The 12,712-nt window shown below is 32.1% G+C and overlaps 1 protein-coding gene across 1 annotated transcript; it reads right to left on the bottom strand.

The window, feature by feature from the left end:
* Positions 1–242: 242 nt before the first annotated feature.
* On the bottom strand, positions 243–12,602 carry LOC143069544 (zinc finger protein 830-like). The gene is made up of 9 exons (XM_076244228.1): positions 12,459–12,602; positions 8,352–8,451; positions 6,485–6,572; positions 5,674–5,701; positions 5,022–5,185; positions 3,759–3,868; positions 2,844–2,921; positions 2,062–2,138; positions 243–413 (listed from the first exon to the last, which is right to left on the bottom strand). Exons 1-9 carry the CDS (start codon positions 12,572–12,574, stop codon positions 251–253), a joined length of 924 nt encoding a protein of 307 aa, XP_076100343.1. The 5' UTR covers positions 12,575–12,602; the 3' UTR covers positions 243–250.
* Between the last annotated feature and the right edge of the window lie 110 nt (positions 12,603–12,712).

The following is a 12,712-nucleotide window of genomic DNA, read 5'->3' as shown; positions in this document are numbered from 1 at the left end:
TGTTTTTCTTTTCTCATATAGATTGGACCACTGGTTTTGCTGTTTGAATGGTTTTAAACTAGTCATTTTTAAGGCACTTTATAGCTTTCTGTTTGGTGTGAGCAAAGGTTCTGTGTTGAAGACTATACTTTGACCTACAATGGTTTACTTTTACATATTGTGACTTGGAGGGAGAGTTGTCTTATTGGCACTCATACCACATCTTCTTATATCTATAGACAGTTTGATAATAACTACAACAGTGATCTTGTCATTTCTTTATTTTGACTTTTTTAGCCCGCCAATCTAACAAATCCTCCATGTTATCAAGGTCTATATCACTATCATTATCACTATCAGATGATTTATTGTCAGATTTATGAGGCATTTCTTCTTTCTTTATTGTTAAGTCATTAACTTCTTTCCAACGATTTCTGTAAATAAAAGAATAAAGGTATTATCATAATATTTAAAAAAAAATTCATTTCAGATAATATAAACAACTAGAGAGATGATTGTTTGTTTATGTAGCAGCATACTGTACACCAAATATAGTAAGCCTATTGCTTATAGTACATGAGAAAACAAATTTTATTATGAAAACTAAACATTGACCAATGAACTATTTATGCTAGGTTAAGGTCAAATGAACCCTGTCAGAAAACATGTTCCTCATGCAATCTTACCATACACTAAATACAGGTGACCTATTGCTTATAGTATTTGAAAAACATACATGAAAACTTAATATTGACGAATGAGCAAAAAAAATTAGGTCAAGGTCAGTGAACCCTGTCAGACAGACATGCACAATGAAGTCTTAATATGATCAGGAAGTGTTTTATCATTTCCCCAGCATCTTTCTGGATCCGTATGTTCAGTTGATGCAGGGGCATTGGTGACCGTGGTCTAAGTAGTCGAACTACTGTATCACTAGCCTGTCAACACTGAGGATGTGAGTTTGAATCCTGCATGTGGCAGGTGCCCTCCACTCCAATCTCAATTGACAAGGATTGTCAGTTTTCCTATCAAAGGTCCAAGGTTTTCTACGGCCGCTCTGGCTTCCTCTACTAATAATCCAGACCTCAAAGAAATAGCAAATTAGTGTTGAAAAAAGCCAAGGCTTCGTGTCGAAGACAGTACTTTGACCTTTAATGATTTTGCTTTTACAAATTGTGACTTGGATGGAGAGTTTTCTTATTGGCCAGAGTTCGCGAAAAATGGTCGGTCCTGTCGGTCCTATCGGTCAAAATGAGGCTCAGACCAGTATTTTGAAAGCTAGTGCCGGTCCCGATGACCGATGTAAAAACGGCCGTTGCAGTGCCTTTTTTTATCGGTAATTAGTTGTACCGCAACTAATTCCAATATGTGTTTACATCGGTCTTCAGATGTACCTGCTGCTAATTTCCGGTACTGGTTTCCTGTTATAAACAAACTGAAACCTATGGAAACCAAAGTGTCGTACTACACGTGGCCTGCTACATTTGTTCATGGCAAACAATTGGCGATTGAAATCTTAGATGGAGATAACAAATACTGTGAAAATGATTCAGATGATGAAATGGATAGAGAAAATTACTTTAATTAAGAACAAACAGAAGATCAGAACTGGTCCTTCATTATTAATTTGTCCGTGGCTGTGAAAAATAAAACTAATAATAATAAAGTTATTTTTGGATAAAAAATGTTATTATTTTTACATGTTTTATTTTAGGATCAAATTGACAGATTTTTTTAGGACTGGCTAAAATTTTGTAGGACTGACAAATAATCTTGCTTTGTCGGTCCCATGACCGACGGGTCAAATAAAGTTTTCGCGAACTCTGATTGGCACTCATACCACATCTTCTTATATCTATTAAACACAAAATAACCACTTTATGGATTAAACATGACTTGTTTTATTTTTTTGTTATTATGAGACTTGCAGCTAAATTACCATGAAAAATATTTGACTTTTGTATTATTTTTTTTCTTCAAAATTAGAGTTAAATAACAGTGGACAGATGTGGGTGTCCATGGCAGGCAAACAAAATGACAAAATACTCCTCAGCCAAAGTTTTGTTTTAAAAGTGTACTTACATTTGATCATCTATTTCCTCTATATTTCTGTCTACATTTATCTGCTCATCTTCTTCTTCTACTATGGCTTCTGATACCTAACAATCATAAAGAAAAATGTTCCCAAGTTATACCATTTCAAAAATAACATGCCAACTAAAAAGGCTCCTTAAAAAATATACATTCATCGTCTAATTGAATATATCTGATAATCGGATATTTTAAGCTGACATTTTGGGTATCCGATTTGCCAGAGTCTACTGTACAAAGTTGTTGAACACTTTTTCCTAAGATATGGACTTCGCTTGCCCTGGATAAAAGTAATTTGCATTAAAAAATCTGTAATATATAAATACTGAAAATTAAATCATCATAAACTATAAATTATTAATAACATTCTTGGGGTAATGAAACTGATTGAAGTCAGTAAATAAATAAAAGGTAAAGGTATAAAATGAAGGGCTCGATAAACATTAAATTTTCAAATGATAAATCTATTTCATTTGCATGACCTTCATTGAATCAAATTAAAAAAATAAGACATATTTCATAAATTAATGATGATTTTCTTGTTTGCTTAACTTACAATGTACGTTTATTAAAATGCATCATTTTTACAAGTCTACAGATAATTATCATAAAGATACTTTAAATTCAGAAATTATTGTGAAGTGTTTATTATTGCGAAAATTCGACAGGGTTATCATCGCAATAATTAAAACTCGCATTTTAGTCTAAAATGACAAAATCGCAATAATAAATGCACCCATTAATTTTTGAATTTACAGTAAACAATTACTAACATGAGTTTCTTCCTTCATTACTTTCTGGAACATTTCCCATTCATCCTCCATCTTGTCTCTATATTCCACTTTTCTGACCTGTTTAACAAAAGGTTATATCATTTAAACATTTCTACCATGTGATATTTCTCACCAGTAATGGATTTAGGGGGGGTCCACTGGGTTATAACCCCCCTTTTGTTACAATCAATGCATTTGGATGAAAATTTATAACCCAGGAACGATAAAGTCAGATATTGAAATTAATTTGCAGCTTAATTTATGTCCATAACTTTATCCTAAACCTTCAAAACTTCAAAAGATTTTGTTTTAATTAATTTGTTACAAGGAGAAATAACTATGATAATTAACTCATCAAAGATACCATGATTGAAATTTTGTATTTGCGTGTTTCATTTACAATAAAGTAAAATCACAAAAATACTGAACTTTAAAGAAAATTCAAAAGAGAAAGTCCGTAATCGAATGGCAAAATCAAAAGCTGAAACACATCGAAACGAAGTGATAACAACTGTCATATTCCTGACTTGGTACAGGCATTTTCTTATGAAGAAAATGGTGGATTAAATCTGGTTTTATAGCTAGATAAACCTCCCACCTGTATGACAGCCAGATCAATTTCCCTTATATTGACTCAAAAGACTAATCAGTGACACTCAAATATAAAAAAGTAATAATCAGACATGGATACTAGTTTGGTATCAAAATAAACCAACACCCTGAATGAGGTCCCATTGTGTATTATATGTTGTTTGTATAATAAAGTGTTGTTGTACACTCAAAAATGCCACTCAACCTTTATAATAATCTTATAGAGCCTTATCACTAGCTGTTCTTTAAAGTCATTAAAAATATTAAGAAAAGACCTACAGTCTGCATGCACTCTTTAAGCGTACAAAGTTAAGAATGACTGACCTTGGCATCCTGTTTAGGGTTATCAAAGAACCCTTCAGGAAGGACATCAGCCATGACCTTTTCTTTGGGTTCATCTTCTACTTCAGGTTTGTCACCACTGTCAAAAAAGTCTGTAAAATAAAATTCTGATTACTGAAGACTCCTACTGACTTTTCTCTGACAAATCATGACATTGATAAACTTTTAAGCAATACCAGTCACTAATTCATGTACCTCAAAATTGCAAGTTTGATATAGGTCTTAAAAAGAATTACAATGACTCCTTTGGAGAGAGTTCATCAACATGCAATGGGAAAACAATCCAAAAACACTAAACCACAAAAGACATCTTAAGATCCAATTATTACCAGGGTTAATATCAGTTTGCAGGGGTTTCTAAATTTAAGCTAAATTGTAGTACAGTAAACATATTGGTATCAGCGTGTGTAAATACAATGGTACTACTATAATAGGAAGTTATTCTAATTTATTCAGTGGAAATGAAAATTTATGAAGGTTTGTTGTAAGTTAAAAAAGGGAACCTGTCTCAATTTCTTAAAAGTATAAATAAAAGATAATCCAGCTTTCTTGTTGGTATTGTTTAGTGAACTGATCAATTCTACCTGGCAATACCAAGGGAGGGATGACACCCGGTAATAGCTTTGTAGGAAGGTATGAGAAGTGATCATCTTATTAACTAGAGCTACCAAGGTATGCAGGAATGACTTGAAGCTTTTTGATTACTTTGGTACTAAGGAAAGTTTTACAACTTGTATTGCATCTATAGTTATGGGAGGTATTTAAATGGAAGTTTACCTATTGGTAAAATGAAGAGCAGGCCAGGTTTGATGGTGTTATTGTTTATATTTTTTTTTAAGTAAGGGAGATAATCCTAATCAATAGCTAAACGGTACTAAAGAAAATGTGAACAATTTGTATTGTCTCAAAAAATGAAGGGAGGAAATTAAAGCCTAGTTTACATTATGGTTAAAAGAAAGGTGGCCCAGGTTTGAAGTTGCCTCTAAAATGATGGGATGTAATTCAAGCCTAGTTTAGTGGTAATGAAGGATGACCTGGGTTTGATGTTTTTGTTGTTGATATTTTTCTATAGATGATTTGTTAGATAAGTGTTATCTATAGCCACCTGATACTAATGAAAATGCGAACAATTTGTATTGCCTCTAAAGTGATGGGAGGTTATTTTGTTGTTTTTTTCTGCATGATTTGTACAGGGAGATAATCATTATGTCGAAAGTGAAGGGAGATAATTTCGGCCTAGTTTACCTGCCGGCAATGAAGGATGACCCAGGTTTGATGTTGATGCTGATGTTGTAGTTGTTGTTTTTGCTGCAGTTGATTCATCTTCTTCACTTTCTTCATCAGACGAGTAATCAGCCAAACTTAAAGCTGTTTTCTTTGGCGTGTTATCATAAAAATTAGCTAGTAATCTTAAATATAAGTTAATCAAACATATTGTTTACGGCAAACTGGCATACAAAACATTATTGAGAAATATTTCTTAACTTGATCTTATAATAGTCTTACATGTCTGATTTAGGCAATTAAACTCATGGAAAAACTGCAAAAATGGCCTCTAAGATAGACTTAAAGGTCAAGGACATTTTTGTAAGAAACAAAGAGACATGTGTAACAAATGTAAATTCTGCATTAAGTGTGAAGAGGAAGACCCTCATATTTCTTCATGGTCAAAATTCCAATTCATGGCTTTTATCATACAGCCTCCTCTAACGATTTCACTGAACTTTGTAATGTTGATAATATTTGTAATTATTTGTAATTATTATTTATATTTTATAATCTTGATCTTACTGAATAGAGTTTAGTGCATTTGCAGTATTTCTCCATCAACCTAAAATGTGTAAGTATTTATAACTGGAACTTAATCTTTCGACGATCTACCATAAAGAAATCTTACCCAGCAGTTCCCTTGGTCTTTCCATTATCTGTAAAATTGAAATATAACATTTGACATATATAAGTTTTTGTTCAAAACAAACGGTTGGTATATTTGACATCATTAACTTTAATTCTAATGCAACTATTCATGGTAATGCTAATTTCGATATGAGTAAAAGTAACTGGTAATAACATAATACAATAACAGTCCATGTTACTTGCATATTCAACAGTTCAATTTTCAGTTTTGCACTAGAAAAGGAATAACAAGCGCAGTATTTTAAGAGTTGCCGTTATCAATTTTGCTATTGGCAGTCAGGAGGGGGGGGTCCCAAATTTAAAGAAATTTAAATTCCGACATCTATAAATTTCGAAAAATGAATTCCCTGATCCAGAAACGATTAATCCCAAAATCACGAACTTAAAAACACCCCATCCTGGAGTCCTGATAAAGATCCAAACCCCCCACAGTCACAAATATCTGGGTACTGGGTAAAGATGTATGTTTCATTGATTCTCATGTTATAATGTCTAATATTTATTGATTGATCAAATGAGTGAATGAATAAAGATAGAAAGGAAAGAAGGAATAATGAATGATCAAAGAACTGGAAAAACAAAGGAAGGATTGAACAAACCAACAAAATATAAATGAATTTACATCTTGATTAGACTATTTGGAGTTTGACATATTGTGTAGACAACATATTTCATATTGAAGACTGTGTGTTTAGATGTCTTTTTGTTATTTGTGTATTGGACTGCTATACCCTAATGTGGCCCTACATATGTCTTTGATTTTGGTAATAATTCAGAAAATATATGCATACCTTTCTGTTTTTTGTTGTGACTGTCAGGTTCTGGGGGGAGTTTTCTTTTCTGTACTGCTGGACCAGGTGCTTTAACAAGTTCAACTGTCTGAAAACAATTCATTCATGATTATAATATTGACTTCATTAAAAATGAACTTCAGTAAATATTCAACCTTTACTAGAAGCAGTATTTTACTTCACTTTTGAATCTGTAGAACTTGCAATTTTTACAAGACATCTTGTCAGGTCTAAGTTCGTCTAACAGTCAATTTTTACACACAGAAATGTTCAAATAACTTTTATAAAATGAATTGAAAAAAATCTATTCACAATCAATTCTCAAAGAAAATTTGTGAAGAAATAAATATTATTAAAGTTTACAGGCCTGTGATCTTTGGTGGTTAACTGCCTCACTTACAACGACACATCACTTTTAATCAGTGTTCTCCCCAGAAATTTTGGATAGCATCACATTTGGCGTAAAAAAAAACCAACTTTTTTTCAATGTCATTTGTTGCGTCGCGGCGATGCTCTTTTTCTTTTATGTTAATATATGTTTATATTATTGAATTCATTATTGAGAATACAATTAAACTATAATAATGAAAACAGTTGTTTCAGTTTATGTTTTCTTTATTCATTTATAGTTACAGAATTATTTTTTTCCTCCTGTGCCAAATAAAAATATATGTGGTTTCAGTTACCCTACCTATATCCAACTACTATTAAAATTAATGAATGGTTTATTATGCAACCTGTATATATACAATACTATAAAATAATATCTAGTACAAAAAAGTATCATATATAGCAATAAAATTTCAATTTAAAAACTTTTTTCTTTATCATGTCTTATGAAATTCAGTGTTTCATGGTACTCAATGAATAAGTCCCAGTTGTTTCTAATCTTTACATCAAAATGATATGTATTTTTAACAAAGTAATCTAACAAATAGTCTGTTAATGTGTAGTTTCCTCTTTTTGAATATTTTTTCTGTCTACTGTGCCATTTGTTCATTTGTACATGTTGTAGTAATTATTGTGAAAATGTATTTTATTTCGTTTGAAATAGGGTTTTTCCCGTTTGCTATTTGTAGTAATTATTATAGATGGGAACTAGTATAACTAGTTCAGATACTGGTTTTGTAACAGTATGTACTATTTATAAATTTGATGTTAGGTGCATAAGGCACGAGGAAAGTTTTGGCGGTTTTTACGGGTGGGGTTAAATGGTACTATAAATGTATAAAGTTGGGCATTTCAATGTATTAGTATCGAAGGGTCTCGCAGTTACGTCGAATTGAAGTTGGTCACATAGGTATATATGCAGTTGCTGCTGTGTTTATTGTACGTACAGGCATTGGAGGTATAAGCCGAGGAAAAAGAAACGATGCGAAATAGGAACAATGTTATATGTCATGTATTTATATGTTTCAATCGAAGAAAAATGTACAATAAAGTAAAATAAAATATTGTAAATCAAGAGAAAATAAGATGTTACTGCGAGCAACTAATCCTATATCTGTGTTTGTCTTGTTTATAGTCTATTGAATTTAGAGATTAAATACTTTAAATTCGGACGAGCAGGGCAAGGGAGAATTTAAATGCGGATTTTTGTCCTATCTGGTACATCGACACTAAAATGGCCTGGGGAGAAAACTGTTTTAATTCATCATGTTCATATCTAAATCTTTTTTTTGAGATTTAAACTTTACAAGTCTTGATATCTTCATATGCCATTGTTAAACAAAAATTAATTAAAACTAGGTAAAAAAAAAAATATGCGACCTTTGTTATACATGTTATAAATTTACATGTGGTATTTCATGTATTTATATTAATTTAGCTAAAACAAAATTGAATTCTAAATATTGTGAAAATTTACCTCTTTGTGTTGACGACTTTGTAAATGGGGAACCCACAATGCATCAGACTTTATAACAATATTACACAAAGCACATGTTAATTGGTCCAAACTGTTATACCTAAAATAATAATGTTAGAATTTAATTAGTTTCACTGTGTACATGAATGACAATTACAAAGAAGTGATATTTTTTTGGCCATATTCGTTCAAGTACAGAACTTTTAATACTATGTCAAGAAGACACCCAGTCTTACACCTGTTTATATCTTTTATCATGATATTATTGGTTAATTAATCACTGAATCTTCTATGATATTCCAGCTAGTTTTTTAGATAACAGTAAAGCAGGTTATTTTCGTGGGGTGTAAATTTTCGGGGATAGAACAAAATCACCAAAATAGATTCCGCCAAATTTTAAAGTGTACATGCAAAGGTTTTGAGAAAAGTTTTGAATCTGCCAAAATAATAACCATCGAAATATTTTGTAAACATGTACCTTATTTAATGAAAATCTCGAAAATTTACACCAGCGAAAATAACATGCTACATTGTATATGGTAATACGCAGTATCACATTGTTAAACCCAGTATGTCCCACTTGACTGTTGTACTGGACTCAAACGGGATAGCACATCCTCATTTTTATGGAAATGTTGTTAACCGTGCCCCGGAAATTTAGAAATGATCCATGTAAACTTGTCGCTCCTTTAAATAAACTTATTCTAAAAGGTTACCTATTCAACACTGTAATAAGATCATTGAATATTGTTTTATTGGTATAAATATTGATTTTGTTATCAGTAAATTAAAAGCTCACTAAATATTACTAGTATGTTATATACATGTACATATACATATTCATGGATCTACAATCTGTCGATACCTGTAACTTGGCATTGCACAAGGTCATGTTTTTCTCTGGCTGTTTATGACGTCTTTACACTAAATCCATTGGATGTTGGATGTGTACGGATTGATAGTTTAGTCTAAGATGCATGATTTTTTTATTAGTTGTTAGTGGCTGTTTTCTAATTAACATAAAATATATAATTTAGCAACCAGGCTATCACAGTAGAGCTTCTCTTGCTTTTTATACCAAACTCAACTATCACAGTAGAGCTTCTCTCGCTTCACTTGACTATCAGTAGACATGGTAGAGCTTCTCTCGTTTCTATCTTCGAGAGAAGCCTTACTGCGATAGTCGTGTTTGGAATATTTTTACCCCCTTATTGATAGTATTTCAAACTCCTGTGGACAAATCATGTCAAATGTTAAATTAATGGGTGCCACATGTGGAGCAGGATCTGCTTACCCTTCCAGAGGTATCAGGTCCGTTCGCGCCCAATACACTTTCGCACCCTACATGTTCGCACCACGCACGTTCGCACCCAAGGTCCGTTTGCACCCAATTTAAAATCACAAGTTCCAGTTGAATAATTGGAAAATCATGATTGTTGTTTTGAATTGCCTTGATGTAAATACTGCATGTATTTAGCTTCGTACGAGTAAAGAATTGAAAATATTAAATGAAAAACACAAAAGATAATTATTTTGTTTACAGATTAGCCCCTTTGACCTCAATTAAATAAAAAAATTATAGCAATACACTAACCAAAATTGATTAATATTTAAAATAGATTCCACCCTTAAAACCCGGTCGTCAGAATCTCACTCTATTTAGAAACAATGATTAAAAATATTTTAACAATACACTATCCAAAACATGATTAAGATTTATTCAACACAAAAAACATGTTGTCTCACTTTACTTTGAGACAATGACAACAAATATACTAACAGAGTACCTGAGATCACCCCTAGTTTTTGGTGGGGTTTGTGTTGCTTATTCTTTAGTTTTCTATGTTGTGTCATGTGTACTATTATTTGTCTGTTTGTCTTTTTCATATTTAGCTATGGCGTTGTCAGTTTATTTTCGATTTATGAGTTTGACTGTACCTTTGCCTTTGGTATCGTTGCTTTCGGGTCGATCCGGCCCCACGTCGATCCGGCCCAAGTCGATCCGTCCCACGTCGATCTGGCCCCACGTCGATCCGGCCCATATGTTAAGTCGATCCGGCCCCAATAAAAAATATATTTCTAAGGAATAAAAATAAATATATATATATTAATTGTAATTCATAAATGTTTATTATTTTTATTATAATGTTAAAGGTGTACGGTAAAAAAAAAATAAAAAAGGCCTTTGGAAAATATTTCTTTAGATGAGTATAAAACAACTAGGTTGATTATGTTTTTATTACAAGTTTTCAAGATTATTGGGTATAATTATATTAAAACATATATAAAAGAATTCAGACATCAACATTAATCTGCCGAATCCTTTCTATAAAAGAGTGCTGATATTATATTATAGAGAGTGAAAACGTACATACAAACATTAAGTAGATTCTTTTTTTAGTTAAAAAAAACCCATTAGGAACATATAGGGCGCAATTTCCACTAGGAAAGCCGTCCTTAAAAAAATTCACAGAAGAAGAAGAAGAAAACGTGCATTCAGTGTCATTGCTTTGTTATTTTCTTGTAATAAAGAATAATGGATACTCTCCCATAGTTAGAAAAAAATACTCCTTTTTTAATATTTTCCCTAGCCTATATAATACACATGATACAAGCCAAGGCAAAAAGCATATTGCATGCTTTACCATAATGGTTAGACTTCACCCAGCTAGATAGGTTAAGCAGGACAGTTGAGTGTAGAAATGGTTACAACTCACATGATGTTACTTTCTTTCTCTTTTAATCTCAGATGACATGATTTTCTCTTTTTGTTTTTTTTTCGTTTTAACATCAGTATAACATTAACTTTTTATAAAGCCTGCAACAATCAAAATTATCCGCCTCCCAAGAGAAATAAAGCGTAAAATATTTCATAGTCAATTTTTATTAACAAAATTTCATATCGGCCCTATGTTGCTACTTACATAATGCCAACATTTGCCCGATTATTTATAACTAACATGAGATAATAATATGAATTTACAACAACAGACCAACGTTGGGCCAATGTTGTTTAGCCAACACCAACGTGCGACCAACGTACCGACAATTTGCCAACGTTGGGCCAATGTTGTGCAGCCAACATAAACTTGCGACCAACGGACCGACAATTTGCCAACAATGGGCCAATGTTGTGCAGCCAACACCAACGATCGACCAATAGGGCCGACAATTTGCCAACGTTTATGACTTTTTTTTTTTATCTACACACAACTATTCAAAATATTGTCAAAATAAGAAAAATATATTGACTATATTTGATGTTACAAAAAAAAAACCCAAGTGTTATAGAATAGAATATGCTTATATTCTATTATATTCCTAACATTATATATGTTATAGAAGCCTATGATGTAACCTGAAAAAAATACAAATAATTATTATCTACACCAACCAGAAGATCAAACTATAAAGACCTTGTTGAAAAACAGATTACGTAACTTTAATTAATCAGCATTGGATTGAATTAAGTGATTACGAGTGGCATTACCTTAGTTCACAATCATCAGACAACTGTTGAATAAACAAACCAATTATAGACTAATGATTTGATTAAATAAGTCATTATGATGCGTTAAATTTTATAGGTCCATTGGACTGTAAATATTTATTTAGCTATTCTGTGTGAGAACTGAATAAAATAAAAATCGCCATGAAATTCAAAGTAAAAGTTATCATGGAAAATAACTTCATAATTTAAAAATGTAGAAACTGCGATACAAACAGACACAATTATACTCATTTTCGTACCGATTTAAAATAGTTCTTTAACTGGTACTCCAATACTTCACTGACCTGTTGTCATCGGTCATCGGGACACTTTTTTCAAATTCCATTTATACTGTTAAAATTTGTGACAAATTCCTCCAAAATCAATATAGTTAATTTATATTTTATTATGGGGCCGGATCGACTTGGGGCCGGATCGACGTGGGCCAGATCGACTTGGGCCGGATCGACTTTGGGCCGGATTGACATGGGGCCGGATCGGTTTGGGGCCGGAACGACCGGATACCGGTATCGTTCGTCCCTCTTTTAAATTAAACTGTTTATCCTGTATTCTTTCTTTTTAACCAAAAATTTTTTAGCGCACAAAAATTGCCTTACTTTGCTAACGGGTGTTCGATCTTTTTAGACACTCTTTTAATGGAAAAGGTCTTTTCTTTCATCAATTTTCTTAAATCATCTTTTGAGACAACTTTTTGCTTCTTTTTAGTAGCCATTTTGATTTTTGTATGAATTGCTTTCGTATTTAAGAATATTTTATAGATAAAAGATAATTAAGGAGATACAATTGAACTTAAAAAACTTTGTAAAAATCCTATATGATTTGAAAATATGAGTGTTGGTTATAAATCTGA

Source organism: Mytilus galloprovincialis, chromosome 3 (assembly GCF_965363235.1).
Source record: "Mytilus galloprovincialis chromosome 3, xbMytGall1.hap1.1, whole genome shotgun sequence".
Classification (NCBI taxonomy): Eukaryota; Metazoa; Mollusca; class Bivalvia; order Mytilida; family Mytilidae; genus Mytilus; species Mytilus galloprovincialis.
This window is presented reverse-complemented; position numbering and strand designations above follow the sequence as displayed.